The sequence below is a fragment of the Micropterus dolomieu genome, linkage group LG09 (assembly GCF_021292245.1).
Source record: "Micropterus dolomieu isolate WLL.071019.BEF.003 ecotype Adirondacks linkage group LG09, ASM2129224v1, whole genome shotgun sequence".
Taxonomy (NCBI): Eukaryota; Metazoa; Chordata; class Actinopteri; order Centrarchiformes; family Centrarchidae; genus Micropterus; species Micropterus dolomieu.
The window spans coordinates 9,528,726-9,544,737 of record NC_060158.1 but is presented as its reverse complement, the minus strand read 5'-3'; the positions used below and the strand labels follow the sequence as shown (position 1 = coordinate 9,544,737).

The following is a 16,012-nucleotide window of genomic DNA, read 5'->3' as shown; positions in this document are numbered from 1 at the left end:
ACCTTCACGTAGAAAAAAAAAAGTAAGAGTCTGAATATGAGTAAACCGTAAGAGAGAACAAGAGAAACTCAGGCGCTGGGAGTTTGGTTTTATTTTTTATGCTTTAGAGACACTTCTGAAAAGATTTGATCTTCTATTCAGATCATGTGGCCAGTTTTCCTCTTTGTTGCTCAGTGTGCTCAGGACATCACAGGCAATTAAACCACACCAAGCCAAGACACAAAGGCTCTGAGTCAAGCTGTCATCTCTCAATTTCTGTTTGTTTGTGTTGTGTGGGCAGTCCCGCTTTGCTATTCTTGAGAGGACCCATTTGAGTTTCAAGGTAATCTAAATAATTATAGTGTTAAGAATTGTGTTTAGGTTAGCTACGGTAAAGGCTATTTTAGGTTAGGACTAGCATTGAGGCTATAAATAACACTAAGCATATATTAGGGTAAAGCAGTGGCTCCTAACATTTTTTATTTTTGTCCTCTAAAACAAGTCTTAAACAAGTTAAGGTTTTGGTTCAGGCTAGATGTGTAGTTTCAAAGGTTTATGTATGTGCAGTGATTTTGAATGGTCTCTGTCCACATGTCCTCCTCCTTCTCTATGTCCCCAACCCTGCACATCCATCCACCTGACACCCCCCAATATCTCGGTGTGCCAGCTGACCAGAGGCTCTGCAGGAGACCTCTATACAACAGCACACGGGAAATGTCACCCATAACACTCGCCTCAGGATGCCAATCACTTCACATTGCTCCCCACTGTGAGAGTGTGTGTGTGAGAAAGAAGAGAGGGAAAGTTCCAGAGAGAGCGAGAAAGGACCAAGGGAGATGTCTATGTGTGTAAAGAGAGCATGTTAAGATTATTGATATAGTGTGAAGACAAAATCCTCCACATCTCTGTCAGAATATAAAATAAGATTTAACTAAAGTGTATGTTTAGATTTATGTTTTTATGTTGTTGCTCAGTGATGTGTGAGCCTCTCAGTGCCTCTTACTGCTAATGAGCCTGTCCATCCAAGGGGATTATCGGAAGTCTAGTCAATATGAGGACTACAGGTGTTTGTGGAACTATGCATAATTATACATCACAAGTGTGTGTGTGTGTGTGTGTGTGTGTGTGTGTGTGTGTGTGTGTGTGTGTGTGTGTGTGTGTGTGTGTGTTCGGCAGGCCTTGATTAGCCGTGAAGACAGAAACAGATGGAGTGGGTTATGGACAAATAACGCACATGGGCCTGTGAGAGAGTGGGAGTAAGCCCATGTCTAAGCATGCATATGTGATGCTGTTTGTTTCTGCATGTGCATGTGGGCATGCATGTGCTGCATATGACTGTATGGATATGCAAAAGAATGTGTCCAAGAAGTCCTGGTATACATTTACATGCATATGTGTGGGTGTGTGCATTTCTGTGTATACATGTAGGGGGAAGGATTTAGAGCACCAAGGCGCAGGTGTCCCTTGAAATGCCATCCATTTTCATTGTGATGCGGTTTCTGTTTTGTATGTGTATCACTGTGTGCAAAGGAGGGCACGTGATAGGGAGGGTGATGACAAATGACAGCAAAATGAGGAAGGCAGGGGGATGGAAAGCCAAGCTGGCACAGGCTGGAATGCCAGGCTCACTGTGCAGCCAGGGGGGCGGGCACTCTGTCCTTATGGCAGGCCACTCAGCAGAGCTGTGAATACAGAGACAACAGCCGGCACATACGCACACAGTCCCATACGCAGAGTAGCAGCAAACAATGATGGCATCACGGCCTGTCACATGAAAATATACACGTGGTGGGTCGATCTTGGTTTCCCCCATCTCACATGTCAAAGTGTCCTTGGGGAAGATACTAAATCCTAAATTGCTCCCGATGGTTGAGCCATTGGTGTGTGCGTGTTTCTGTTTCAGTGTATGAATGGGTGAATGTAACATGTAGTATAAAGCGCTTTGAGTGGTTGGAAGACTAGAAAGGCGCTGTATAAGTTTTGTTAGTTCACAGTTCACGTAAACATTTGTATAATTGCACAATAATGGGGTATGAGTTGGTGATATCTAATAAATGACAACCGCACAGTGAAATTACTTGGAAGCTCTTCAGTTTGTAATGATAAGCAAAGACAATACAGAGCTTCAACCACTTTAGATATTTGTCAATGAAGTCATTCATCATTACAGTGACAGGATATCTCAAAGCATAGGCAATAAAATTTAGCAATGCTTTGCGTGACTGGTGGAGAGTTGCCAGGCAATTTTAAGACTTTTGAATCAATTACATGTTAATGTCACAGTATAATAATGTATAGTACCAGGCTGTGCAGTGATTTTAGCGCAGTGGAAGCAATCAAAATGGCAAGATATGTGATAGGGGACTGGGTCCCATATATACTTTTTCCCCACATTCACAATCATGAAAACGGAGCATCTCACACATTCAGAAATTACTCGTATTGTAGGGATAATATTGTCACCCCCTAAGCTGATCAGGCCAAGGGAGTTTAGTCTAATGCTTCTTGGTTGCATTTACACTTTTAATATTGGATAGTCATCCAGTCTGCATGAAGTGGCTAGGTAGAGATGAGGGCTAATGCACATGCTCTATAGGCTAAAATACATAAAGTCTGATGAACTTGCATACCTGAGCAACTTTCATTGAAATTAATGGACCACAAAATTGAACATGATATCCAGGTCTCTTAACACATCCATGGTGGGATGTCAAGATTGCACTGCATGTACTTGCAATTGATACCCCAATTGACGGCACTTCTTTTCCATCAATTTGTTTGATTCAAACTATTCTCACATATACCCTCGCCATTTGACCCAATAACTCATGTGACTTCGACATGTGGACAATCCAAAAGGTTTAAACTCCTCACAAATAAGTTTCGCCAGCTGAGTTGTTCGAACAAGTGTCAAAACATCTTCAAGACTAATTCTGCAAATCCAGTTACCTTTGACTTTGCACTTCTAGATGCATTTAAGATAATTTCTTCATTTCACTCCTGTGACCACATTGAGACCTGTATGTTAAAAATAATTACTGCTTTAATGCGATTTCTGTTAAGACTTACTTGTGAATAAGTATGTATGTGTGTGCACCATTGCGCTCGTACAGTACATTTCACCAAGGTTAAATGGGGGCAGACAGATCTATAGACTGATCCCACATCAATTTTGAACAGATGGAAAGTTATTAGAGGAGGTTGAATGGGGATGGAAAGAGGTAATTGTGGGACAGCAGGGCAATTGCTCGACAGGGCCTTCTACAATATATCATTTTTAACAGAGGAGGAGGGATGCACATGAATGGCAGCCAGGTAGCATGCATGTGTGTGTATCTGTTCTATTATCTGTGTGAAATCCCCAGTCTCATACTCTGTTCCCTGGAGCCCAAGAAAAAGAATTCTTTGACTACTTCTAAAACCTCTCCCAACATGACACGCTTGCATGTGTACAATAACACGGAAACACTTGTAAGCTGTCTTGGGCACCAGTGTCCCTCTGCTGTGTCACTTCGGGACACAAAGAATTACACAGTCTGACATAATCAGACTTATCTTCAAGCTAAGAGGCAGCTTGTTCCCACCCAACCTTTTATGTGTCAGAGTGTTTCACCCAGGATTCACAATCTGCCCCTTATCTGCAACTGTGGCCCAAAGTCACGAGCATGAACAACCCTCGGTGGCAGCTGGGGTCATGTGACTCGACACTACATGGGCTGAAATCCCAGAAGTCTCTCTTTCTGTTCACTGTTTCCTGTCTTTGTAAGCAAATGATGAGGCCTTTCAGCTTATCAAGACAATATAAGATTGCATACTCCTTTTCCAATCAACTTCTGTCTCAATATAAAAACACTTTATAATCAAGTTAGATATTGATAATGTCTCTGAACATTTTCGTCACTGTCCTGTGAAAACCACTTATCTCCATAACTTTTTGAGCTTAGAAAATAAGCCAGCTTTGCGGCAGTGCATTTTTCAGATAATCCAACAGGTTTTTTAAAGGTTTATTTAGCATAGGAAGTAAACAAAAAAAAAAAAAACATGCACACTATCGTTATGTGAAAATAACATGCTTCTTACACCAATAGTCAGCTACGTTATGTCTCCTAGGAGAAGAAAAAAAAGGATGCTGCACCTTTCTGCTGTTAATCTTCCCTCATTGTTCCATTTTGATTTATATTCTATTGTCCCATCTGTACATCATTTTTATTTGCTCCTGAGTAACACAATTTCCCCAGAGGGATACATAAATTTCTTACGCTAGCTTTACATTTTACCTGATGATTTAATCATGAGCACCTAAAATGAGAGAAACTAATTTCAACTCCTACAGTGAGTAATCAACACAACTTGCATTGCATCTTGCCCTGGCAAAACTGTGGTGGTCCTAGAATGAACAAAACAGTGGAGAAAAGGGGAAAGGAAAGAAGGCTATCTTAATTATGACTTTTTATGCCTTACTAACATCATATCTAACTTTCACAGGATATCTCCCTCCTTAACTGAATGTTTGATTCAGCTCAGTGGTCACGAGCGAGGTGGAGAGAAATGAGGCTGTCATGTCGGTTGAGTTAGCAACATGATTAAGCTGGATGCCAACCTTTTCTAACTTTGATGCATTCATGTCGGCTGTATTTAATTCATGATTCTGGTGCGGAAGAAGTGGTAAGAGGAGGCAGAGAGGGAGAGAAAGGTGGAAGTACCGTTGTAATTTGCGGGTTTGTCTCATCTTCACGGATTCTGCCTGTGGCCAAAGTTCTCTCGTCCTTTTCTCTTCCTGTTTTATTTCCATTCTCTCCAGTCTCCTCTACGTATCATTACCCCGTGACCTGCACTTTTTCCTCTCTTCCACATTAACGTTATTCTCCGAACTTTCTCTGCTTTTTGATTACAACATCTCAACCTCCTCGCCTTTACTCTCACTCAACACTCATTACTTCCTACTTTTCCCCATTGTCCTCCCTCTTTCCATTTACATTACACTTCATCCCCTCTTTCTTCTCTCAGCTCTTACGCAGAGCAACTAACCAACAGTGCAACAACAAAAATTCTCTGACCACTCTTTTCTGCAACTCTGTGTATTACTTCCTATATTTTTCTTACCGCCAACATTTTCATTTCCTTCCATATCCATAATGTCCTCTGATTTCCTTTGCTTTCTTCCCTGCATCATTCTCCTTAGGTGAAGGAAGGCAGGGGAAGGATGAATGGTGAATGCCTGGCCTCTCTCCAGCTCACATTTTCAATAACCAAAGGACATTTTAATGGTCCTTCTGCAAGTGAGCACGCACATATAAATGTATGTGTGGCTATGTGGGAATTTTTCTACATTTACATTAGTCTGCGCCAATGTTTGTTGGTCACAGTGTGTATTTGTGCCCACTTGTTGTATGACTGGCCGACTAAATAAATACATCAGATGCTGGGCTCAAAAGAACACATTTGTCTTCCTCCCAGGAGAATGTGAATTATTTAAAATGAAAGCTGGGGAGGTAGCGGGTGGCGTGGCTGGAGAGGAGAAAGATGGAGAAGGATAAAGGGAGAGGGAAGGACCAGATGGGCAAGGGTGGCACAGAGCCAGGGAGAGCTGGTATAAAAGAGAAAAGGCATAAAAAAGTGTGATAAAAGAGAGAGGGGGAATGAAAGGAGTCAGAAGCTCGATAGGGGAACGTGGGGGTGGTAAGTGATAACGGCTTTGAGAGGGGGCCTTTTGTGTAATGGCACAAATCAATTGGAAGGAAGCGAGAAAAGGAAAGCTCAAGAAAATAAAAGTCAAAGAAGAAAAAACGATGCGACTTCTGTCTGAGACAAAAGGAGTTATGGAGGGTTGATGAGGACATAACAAGAAGTGACAACAGACAGAGGGGAAGATGAGTGCAACAGAGGGAGCGACTTCAGAAACATATGATTGGCCACTGGCGCCAAATATTGCGTATACACAAATTCTCACGCACACACACTCTCTCTCTCTCTCTCTCTCCCTGTCCCCTACACACACATACCAGATGAATCTCCAATCTTCTCTAGCAGATTTCAGCCTGTTAACCTGACTCACCCTGCCTCACCCCATCTCACCCTGCCACATGGTCTCCATAGGGGGCGGGGAGAGAGGTTTGGAGAGACAGACACAGCATGTTAGAGCGACTATTGAAAACAAGGGGGAAATTAAGACAGGAGAAAGAAAGCAAACTAACAGAGGCTTTACAGAAAGTCATGAAGCACCACTGAGATCAGTGGGATAGAAATTAAGTGCATACTTCTTTGGCAGCAGAGGGAGTGCATGGGGGGTAAATGGGTGAGGGAAGTAAAGAAGTGAGAGGGGGAAAGGGGAGGAGAAGGAAGGCGTGTAGTAAATTACAGAGGGAAGGAGAGCAATAGGAAGGAATAGCAGGGTGGTGAATGTGCCTGGAGCCAGATTGTGGAGCAGCAAACAACAGAGATAATAAGAGAATCTGCTGAAGGCATGCGCTACACTCAGTAATTATATAGAAAGAGCAGCCTGCCTTAATTAGAACAGGACGGAACTCATCAGTGTGACAGAAAAACACACAAATACACATGAAACACAGCATTTGCAAGGTGAATTATTACATCATTTATTTTTTGCTCAGTCTGTTCCTGCTAGTGGCATTTCATAATGAGACTATGGAGAACATGTGCGCGCTCATCACCACGCGATTACATGTAGCGCAAATTTGTGAATGTATACAGTGTCGACATATATAGCAACAATGCTGTGTGTGCATGCACAAGTCTTGCTGACAAAGAGCTAAAGCAAAGGACGGTTCTACACTACAGTATATCACTTCCAACAACTCTGTTTTTTTAATTCCCTTTTCTTTATTTTTGCATCTACACCTTTATTACACAAGAGGAAGCTGACTGGGCACATATGCTAATTTTCAATAACATCCTCCTTCATATTTATACTCCTCTTCACATTCACAACTAGCTGCTCAAGTGCCACCACAGTCTGAGCACCTGGGGATTGAGTGTTTGTCATCCATTTTGGAAGATTTTTTTTTTGTATGGTTTATTTATGGTACCTCAATTTTAAAGATCCCAATCAAGGACAACATAAAATAATTTTAACATTACCATTGGTATCAGCTTTTCATTTAATCACTTTAAACATGATGTATCAATTTAGTGGATACTAATAGTTTCACAGGTATGTTTTTTTTTTTTTATAAAGAAAATAAATATGGCAAGGCGTGTAGGAGAGCATCTCAGCATGCACCGGGGCAATAGACTTATGGGTATTAGTCTCACTTTATGTGTCCCTGCATAGTTATTTCATTTTACATTGTTACATTGTGTTCAAGCCAGAGTGAAATGTGGTTAAAATATGGGTGAATTTGTGCTTATGTTTAATGACAGCCCCCTCATAGCACCACACCTGCTCCAGCTAATAAAGCTTGCTCTTCAAACTGAAACTTTTGCTTCACTGAATTATTCCTGCCTGTGAAGCAGTGTAAAATCTAATATATAAACATCATTAAAAAAACGTAATTATAATTACATTTAATACATAATTATAAAATTAAAAATGCATTGAAATACAAGGTTTTTTCATAGCTGACGCCATTCTACATAAATATGTAAAGACACTGTAAAATAAAGTTAATCAGTCAGTCAGCAATTTATTAATTATGCCTGTATCAGGATTAAAATAGCAGAAATGTTTAGAGGTGATTATGACAATAGATGCTATAATCTGAAGTAATCCAGTGTTGCCTGGGTCTGGCATGACTGTTACATTGTGTGCAGTAATAATCCTCTTCTCTACTGCACAACACTATCTGCTTACACCATTATCAGTAACTACTCACTGACTATTCAATATTATTGACCTGCACTGAGACACTAAGTGAATTTGCACTCACTCAGTTACACAAATAGATACAGGAGTAAATAAGACATGGTTACAGAACCTGCCTGAACTGTATACAAACACACAGAGAATTGAGTTGAACATTATGATTAAGATCTGCTGTGATGGCCTGCTTTACATTCATTATATGAAGTTACACATCGGTCATTAATGCATGTCCTCCAAGCATGTGTACATGAGCGTAACAGTGACACACACACTTCCTTACCCACACTGCTGTTATCGCACTATCCATTTCTATCAGGCACACAGAGACTCAACGTCTTTCTTCCACACACAGATTGGCATCAACCAAAGTGTGTGTGTGTCTGCTGTGTAGTTGCACATTCTATAGCATGCTACAGAATGTGTGTGCGTGTCCTTACTCTGTGTGTATGAGCAGTCCCACCGCAATTCCTCAGTTTAGTGGAGCATTACGGCTGATCAATAGCTCTGGTGCAGTGGGAGAAGCCAGGGTTGGGGCTGCATATTCATACCATTACAACTGAACTGAGAAATTAGGCACTACAGGTTAAGTAAGTGTGTGTGTGTGTGTGTGTGTGTGTGTGTGTGTGTGTGTGTGTGTGTGTGTGTGTGTGTGTGTGTGTCCTTGCTCTTAGGGAGACTTCACCATTCACCATGTCACCTGGCAGACCACACTGGTACTCGCTAAACTGTACTCTGGGAAGGTCGAGCACCAAAAATATGGTATCTCTGTTTTTCTCTCTCTGTCTGGTCTTCCTGTCTACATTGGTGCCATCACTGGACTTCACTATCTTTGTCTGCTAGCTCCTTTGACAGCATGCCTGGCCTGTCCTGTTCTCCCTTTACTCCTGCTTTTCCTTCACAATTTGTCATTCTCCTGTCACTGTTAGAAATCCCATATATCTCCTCACCTTGGTCTACCCCATATTTCCCGACTTCGCTCACAGCTCATCACTACTCTGCTAAAAGTGTCCGTTGGTTTGTCTGTTCGTCAGATTTTATTGTCCTCAGCTCAGCCTTTATTGTAGAAAAGGCATTGTTGGTAATTACAAAAAACAGGTCAAGCAACACATACTTTGTTTGTACACAGACCAACTGCCAATAACTGTGAGCCGAACGTATCTCCAACTGTCAAACACTTGCTGAAGGACCAGAAATTCTGCAACGCAGCCAAAGTTCTACATGACTTAAGATCAGCGCAGTTGCTTCTACCAACTTTACTACTAATACTTTTTCCGTTTTCACTCAGATTTTTGTTAACAAGCATTGGTTCCTCTAAAAGGAAAATATGCAAAACTGCATAAAACAGGGGGTGCCAAATGTTGGAAGAAGCCTCTTCCTGTTAATACTGTAACAGCTTCTCATTAACTTTGTCCAATGTTAAAAGGACACAGGCAGTTAACAATGTGAACAACTTTTTTCTGCACCTTGTAAATTTGCTTCTGTCTGTCTGCTCCTTTTCAGGTGTCTCTAACTTCCCCTTAGACATCGTTTTTTTGCCAGACTCATGACTAAAACTATATGTAAGCACAAGGGCAAATATGTGTACATATTTTTATTAGATTCATTAGATAAATCGCAATCTTTGTGAAACTGGGCACACGAGAACAAGCCTCATTTGTACTCCTACAGTAGCCATAAATGGACATAGACACACCCTCAATCGTCCATTTTCACATCAGTATCTCTCCCTTGCTCCACAACTAGATCTGTCAATGGATAACACACCAAAGAAGAGGCTTGTTCAACGTTCTCTAACAATGCAAGGGCAGCTGCAGCTAAACTATCATCAATGGTGATATCTCAGTCATCACAAAAAGTCAGAAAGATTTAGTTATTTAGCACCATTATAATAACATAGACTTTACAAAAGAGCTTAAAATAAAGGATCAAATGAAAAGAAATAAAATATTAGCACTGGGAAATATAATGATACCTCCAATGTAAATAAAAAGACTGATAAATCAAATCAATTAATGTAAACACATTCTCACTGCAGGTTCATCTTTTTATAAATACCAATGTATGCGTATGGAGTATGCATGTTCAATCTTCTACCAACCTCCTTTTCCTCCATTATCACCTCTGTCCTCCTCTACAACTAACTGGTACTTGCCTTTATACAAGTTGGTCTCCGTAAGTCTGTACTGTAAATCACACCACTGGAAGGAGAAAACAAAAGAGAAGAAGCTAATTTCCAAATAATAGCAATCAGTTGCAACCATCAACCAGAACAACATCAGCTCACTACGAAGAGTTCAGCACTGCTGCTGAATTAGCCCTTCATTATAATGCACACAGTCTGCTGTCCAGTGACTCCAACACCCACACAACAGTGCAAGATGGGGTGTGAAAGCTAAGAGCCAGGCGCTCAAACTGCTGCTGCCGGATGAGCAATGGGTTGTGAAAAAAGATTCTAATACTGTCCCTCTCTGTTTACGTCAGAGTGCAACACCCCACACCGCCCACTGGCTTTACACTGACAATACTTCATTAAATGTGTGTGCGTGTGTATAACCCATTCAGGCTACATGCACATGTTAGAGGAGACGCTGTGGTGTTAAACTCAATAGGACACAGCGATCTGAAGAAAGAGGACATTAGTCATTGTATTCACACTCTCACACACACACACGCCGAGCAGCTCACATGTCGATATCTTTGGATTCTTTGGATGCACACATGAAACAAGGTAACATCACTGATAAATCGAGGCCCTCGGCATTGTTGTCATCATCAGTGTCGAGTGAGAAAGGAAAATATATACACACACACAGTTTTATTTATTTTATTTTTTAAACACACACACACACACACACACACACTTACTGTTTTATTTATTTATTTATTTTATTTTTAATATATTTTTATTTTTTAACACACACACACACACACACACACACACACACACACTCTTTGATTACTTTACGCTTTAATTACTTGTTTAATGAAATGTATGGGGTTGATTGTTCTTATATTGTAAGTATGATGCTTTGCCAATGTTGTTGTTACACATTCATGACAATAAAGCTAATTTGAATTGAATTAAAAGACCTTTCTTCTTTTGTCAGCCTTTTAAAAACAACACCACCTTTGTATCCTTCTCCTTGTCTCAACATTTGTTAACAGTCCTTTCATTCCTTGCTTACATGCAGCAGTGGATTGGTAATCTGGCATACTGTGCAAATGCCCGGTGGGCTGATGCACTTATGGGGCCGAAAAGGGCCAATGTATTGGACCACAGAGCAAAGACAGTGGCCCATAGGTTGATTTACTATACTGACACTGGGCTGGCCCAATCACATCTCTTACTATAGCCCCCTCCCCCTCTGCTTTTTGTGTTTCGGGACAAAAAAAATACCTTGATGGCTGCCGCCAAATGTGCCAAAATAAGTTATGTTTGCTACCAGGGATGCAGTAGTTTTAACATCAGCTGCAGTACCCGACGTAGTGCAGGCATGGGCACTTGAAGGAGTGAAGGAGAGCCATGGCCACTGCCAGGCAGAGGAGGAGGCGTGTGACAGCAGAGCAGAGTGACAGGGCCGAAGGACAGAGAGAGCAGGAGGAGAGTAGAGGTGAAGCGGTAAGCATGGAGTAGCTCAACCTGTAGTGAGAGAGCAGTAGGGAGGGAGGGTCATGGGTGTCATTTATTCTGGGGATGCTGGGAACATGTCCTCACCACTTTTTGAAAGCATTTGTTTAAGAATTTTGAAATAAATAGCAACAAGAAATGTTAAATAACAAATGAAAATGCTTTGAGAAAGGTTTATATTCACAATAAGAAAATATGCAGTGGAGTATAAATACAGAAGAAAAAGGATCTGCCTTTTCCAAAAAAAGCAACTTAGGCTACAAAAACAAGCTACTGATTACTGCATTATATAATATTTTTTGTATTCTGATCTTTCACCGGGCACCTGAATTTTGTTTCCCTTAATATAAATAAAGACATTTCCACCATAAATTGGTTAAGAAAATGTCTCCACAATGCAGGAAATTAAGAGGAACCCCAGACCCCCCCATTCATAGTTCAAGTTTCTTTTAAATATCTTCTTGTCTTGTGACCCCACTATTGTGCATTGTCACGTCTCGTGGGCAAAGTGTTTCGTCACTTATCTGAGCCCTTAAATGTCCCCACCACTTTTCAACACAAAGTGACAGACTTAAGTAGGGTGTGTGCAACGATCATAACATCATAAAGTGAGACTCTCTCCTACTGCTGGTGATCACTCACTGTCAAACAGCGCATTTGACATTGTTTATGTAGCAAAGTTCCTTAATGCAGTCTCAACTTCGACTAACTGTCCTAATGGCTGACTTTTTCCAGCATCGCGCAGGCTAATCCCACGCTGCTGTGAAAATTACTTGTATTTGAGGATGAGTTGTGTACTCCATGGCCACCTCTTATTACTAAGGATTCAGTAAATGAGTGTGAATGAATACACTGATCCACTTGCATTGGGAAACTTATCCGCGGCACTTACTACTCAGCATTATAGTGGTTTGGGGGAATATTACAGTATATTTAAGAAAACTGCAAGGATGGCATATTGGTGAGGAGTGTCCGAGCGATTGTTGTGGGCCATCTGGACCAAAAAACGGCAAGGCCAATTTTTTGCCCCAGTCCAGCCCTGCTCACATGCAATTATTTCTACTATTCTCCTTCACTCTTATGGTATCTGCCATATCTTCACAGCTCCTGTGTCTCTTTTCATATGGATCAACCTTTCCTCTCTCTCATGGTTTTTTAATCCATTCTTCTGTTCTCTCCAACATGAACAGCCTCACCTCTCATTTCCAACTTCTTTCCATCTTCTGCTTTCCCTTCTTCCCTCGTCTGTCGCCCTCTCTTCTGATTCACCACAAAAATATTCATCTTATGGAGTCACTTTTGTCTATTATTGAGTTCTAAAAGTCGTATTTCCTTAAAGGCTTTTAGACATCAAAGTGTGTTCACAGGTTTGGGGAGTACATCTGCATATGTGAAAAAAGCCATTTGTGGCTCCAGTGGAAACTGAAGTCTCATAAAGTCTGATAAATGGCTTAAGTGAAAATGAAAAAAATCAGGTGGTGTGAAGATGCAGAAAAGTGAGCTTATGAGGCCACTTGTTCCTCATCTCTGCTTGAGGCTATTAAGGCCATTAGCCGCTACAAGATCATCACACCTGAGACACCTCAGACCGGACTGTTGCCGGTTGAGTTGCATTGTGGGTAATGTAGGGGCCAGGTTTTGACAAGGAAGAAGAAGATATGAGGGACAAAAAAAGATGTAATCTCTGGTATTACAAAACCGACCATGAGTCCAACAATGATATAAGAGTACAATGCTAAATCCATGGAGTACTCTTAATGCATTAAAAAGTCTACCATTAAACAGCTTCAAATACAAATCAACATTGATTATAGTGCAATTATTCATTTTTATTACTTATTTTGCCTGTGTTCAATATACTGACGCTCATTTCTACAAATTCTTTAACCTAGTTTAGTTGTCTGGGAAATAGGTAGAAATAATCGTACTGTGGGCTCATTAATACATAAATAAGGTAATTTAGAAGAAGCTTTTTTTCATTGTTTTAACTCACTTTCTGTTTCTGAAATTGTTCACAGGTTTGTGTTATTCAGCCACCGTGTCGGGGAACACTGCCAGGTTCTGGACGGTTGCAAGGCAGTGTTTGTAGTATACTCGCACGGCCACCAGGGCCACGCAGGCACCAACGTCCTGGAAAGCCAGAACTAAACTATATAAAAGCACTATGAAGTAGTCAAACCAACTTCCCTCCATCCTTCTCCTACCTTCACATCTGCTTTGCAGAAATTTCTATACCTTGTTCGTTTCTTTTAGCTCTTTAGTTCTCTCTTCCTTACACAGTTGTTGTTCCATTTGCTCCCTCATTGTTTACTGTCCTCTTTCATCTATCCATGCATCACACTGTCTATTTATTCATTCCCTACCTTCACAGCTGCTGTGGCCCTCCTCGTAGCCGGCACTGCAGCTGCACTTCCCAATGGGCACCAGCCATTCCCCTTCGGCGCTGCAGTGCATCCTTGGAGGGCTGTCTGTGTCAACCTCAGAGTTGTTGACGCAGGTGCCGCGCACCTCTACCAGCGTGGCAAAGGCCGCCTCAGCCACCGTGTCGGGGAACACTGCCAGGTTCTGGACGGTTGCAAGGCAGCGTTTGTAGTACACTCGCACGGCCACCAGGGCCACGCAGGCACCAACGTCCTGGAAAGCCAGGTGGAAGCCCTTGCGGTTGAGGTGGCCAATCTCACGCACCTCTGTGTTCAGCTTCATCTTCCTCTCACCCAGGTCGCCCTGCGTGAAGCTCTCATCAGCAGCGATGGTGTCGATCTTGGTGTAGCGGTCCTCTCGGGTCACACCCCCGAGGTCCCTGTCCGACTCCACGTAGAGGAGGTTGAAGGTCTCCTTGCAAGTCCCCGCTACACCGGGGATGCTGTTGCAGTCACGCAGGGTGAACTGGAGCTCCACGAAAATGCGCTGGCCACCTCGGCGGGCCACCCAGCCGGTCTGCAGCCAGTTGTTCTGCTGGGTGGGCTCCATCACGTTGCACACCTGGTACGTCCGGATAGGCTTGTACTTCTCATCAACACCACTTATCTCCTCCCACTGGAGAGGTGGAGACAGGTGGGGAGGGGAAAAAAGACATTACATTTATTCGTTTAGCTGACGCTTTTATCCAAAGCGACTTACAATTGCTATACATGTCAGAGGTTGCACGCCTCTGGAGCAACGAGGGGTTACGTGTCAGGGACACATTGGTGGATGGGTCACAGTGAGGGATTGAACCCGGGTCTCTCACACACAAAAGTATGTGTCTTATCCATTGCGCCATCGCCACACCGACGGACAACAAAGAGGATTAAATATGTAGATGTAGTGAAGAGGATGACAGAAAAGAAGGAAAGGTGAACAGCAGGAAGGAAGGATGGTCGTGGCAAAAAAAGAGAGCAAATGGTATTGTTAAAACAACAGAAGAACAGTGGGGTGTGAAGTGATAATATGAGGGAGTGAAAAGAAAGACAACAAGTAAAGTGAAGTGGGCAGGAGGCAACAGAGATAATGAAAAAAAAAAAGACAGGAAGAAAGAATACAGTCAGTTCAGGTCAACAGTCTAATGACATAATCTGATGAGTGGGTGTCTGGTTGTCTGAAAAAATATTGGCACTACTGGATTCTTTAATAATGTCTCAGAGAAAATGACAAACTGCACATCCACAGTCATTACATCAGACTTGAGTGGTGTTTCTGAACTATGGGTCAGGCCTAAGTCGCTTTCTCAACCGTTTTTTTTTTTTGATCTCCAAGGCCTTTGGTATTACCTAGTAATTGCATTTGAGAGGAGTGTTTGTTAAATATTTCTGCCTACACTCACATTTTTCTCAACTTGGAATTGAAATATGTATGGTTAATTGTTGGTAGTGATTCAGAAGGCGCGTTATCAACGGGCGCAGAACAAAAGGCCTCTGGACGCAGTTTGACAGACATGCAACCAATCAGAGAAATGAAACCTGTAATAGCAGTTGTTAAATTTAAATTACACACTTAAACACATTTTTTTAGCAACAAAAGAGAAAATATACTATCCAGTTTGCTTATTACTAACATGATAGCGGATTCAACAGAAAGCTGCAGCCATCTCCCATAAAGGAGAGCCGTCGTCCATCAGTTATTGTATTAAACCCACCCCCTATTAGATAAACGGTTGTGATTGGCCTTATCAGATCCAGGACGGTTCTCCGGTGGAAATATGTCTGAATGGGAGGTGGGCAAAACGTATCTGCGAGAGCAAGTGAAACATGAGCTCTCTGATTCATCTGGTTCCCAAACAACTTTTCTGTGCTAATGAGGTGTGAAAATAAAGTGGTTTTATCTCTTTGGGGGAGAGCAGGGAAGGGTCTGTCTGTATATTTTCATCTTTTAAAAATGTACATCAGAAACATGGCTTTTGTGTATGCCACCAGTCATAAAGGTGTTGTTGGCGATTTGCGCATGACAAAAATCCTGTCATCATTTTACCTATTGGTGGCTGTATGAAATTATATTTCAATAACATATAAGGATTTAAATTGGGTTGGACCATCTTAAATTATATTGGCACTTAAAGTCATTAATTGTAAGCGATTCTACCAATTGACTACGTTTTAATTATTTTG

General features: G+C 41.8%; 1 protein-coding gene across 6 annotated transcripts in view; it reads right to left on the bottom strand.

Annotated features, from left to right (window-relative positions):
* Nucleotides 1-16,012, bottom strand: part of LOC123976106 (ephrin type-A receptor 7-like) — a 157,785-nt gene that overhangs the window by 101,227 nt on the left and 40,546 nt on the right. For all 6 annotated transcript variants that reach the window (XM_046057943.1, XM_046057944.1, XM_046057945.1 and 3 more), the window contains exon 3: nucleotides 13,793-14,465. In XM_046057943.1, coding sequence (XP_045913899.1) covers nucleotides 13,793-14,465 — 673 coding nt within the window. The remainder of the gene's footprint in view (nucleotides 1-13,792; nucleotides 14,466-16,012) is intronic.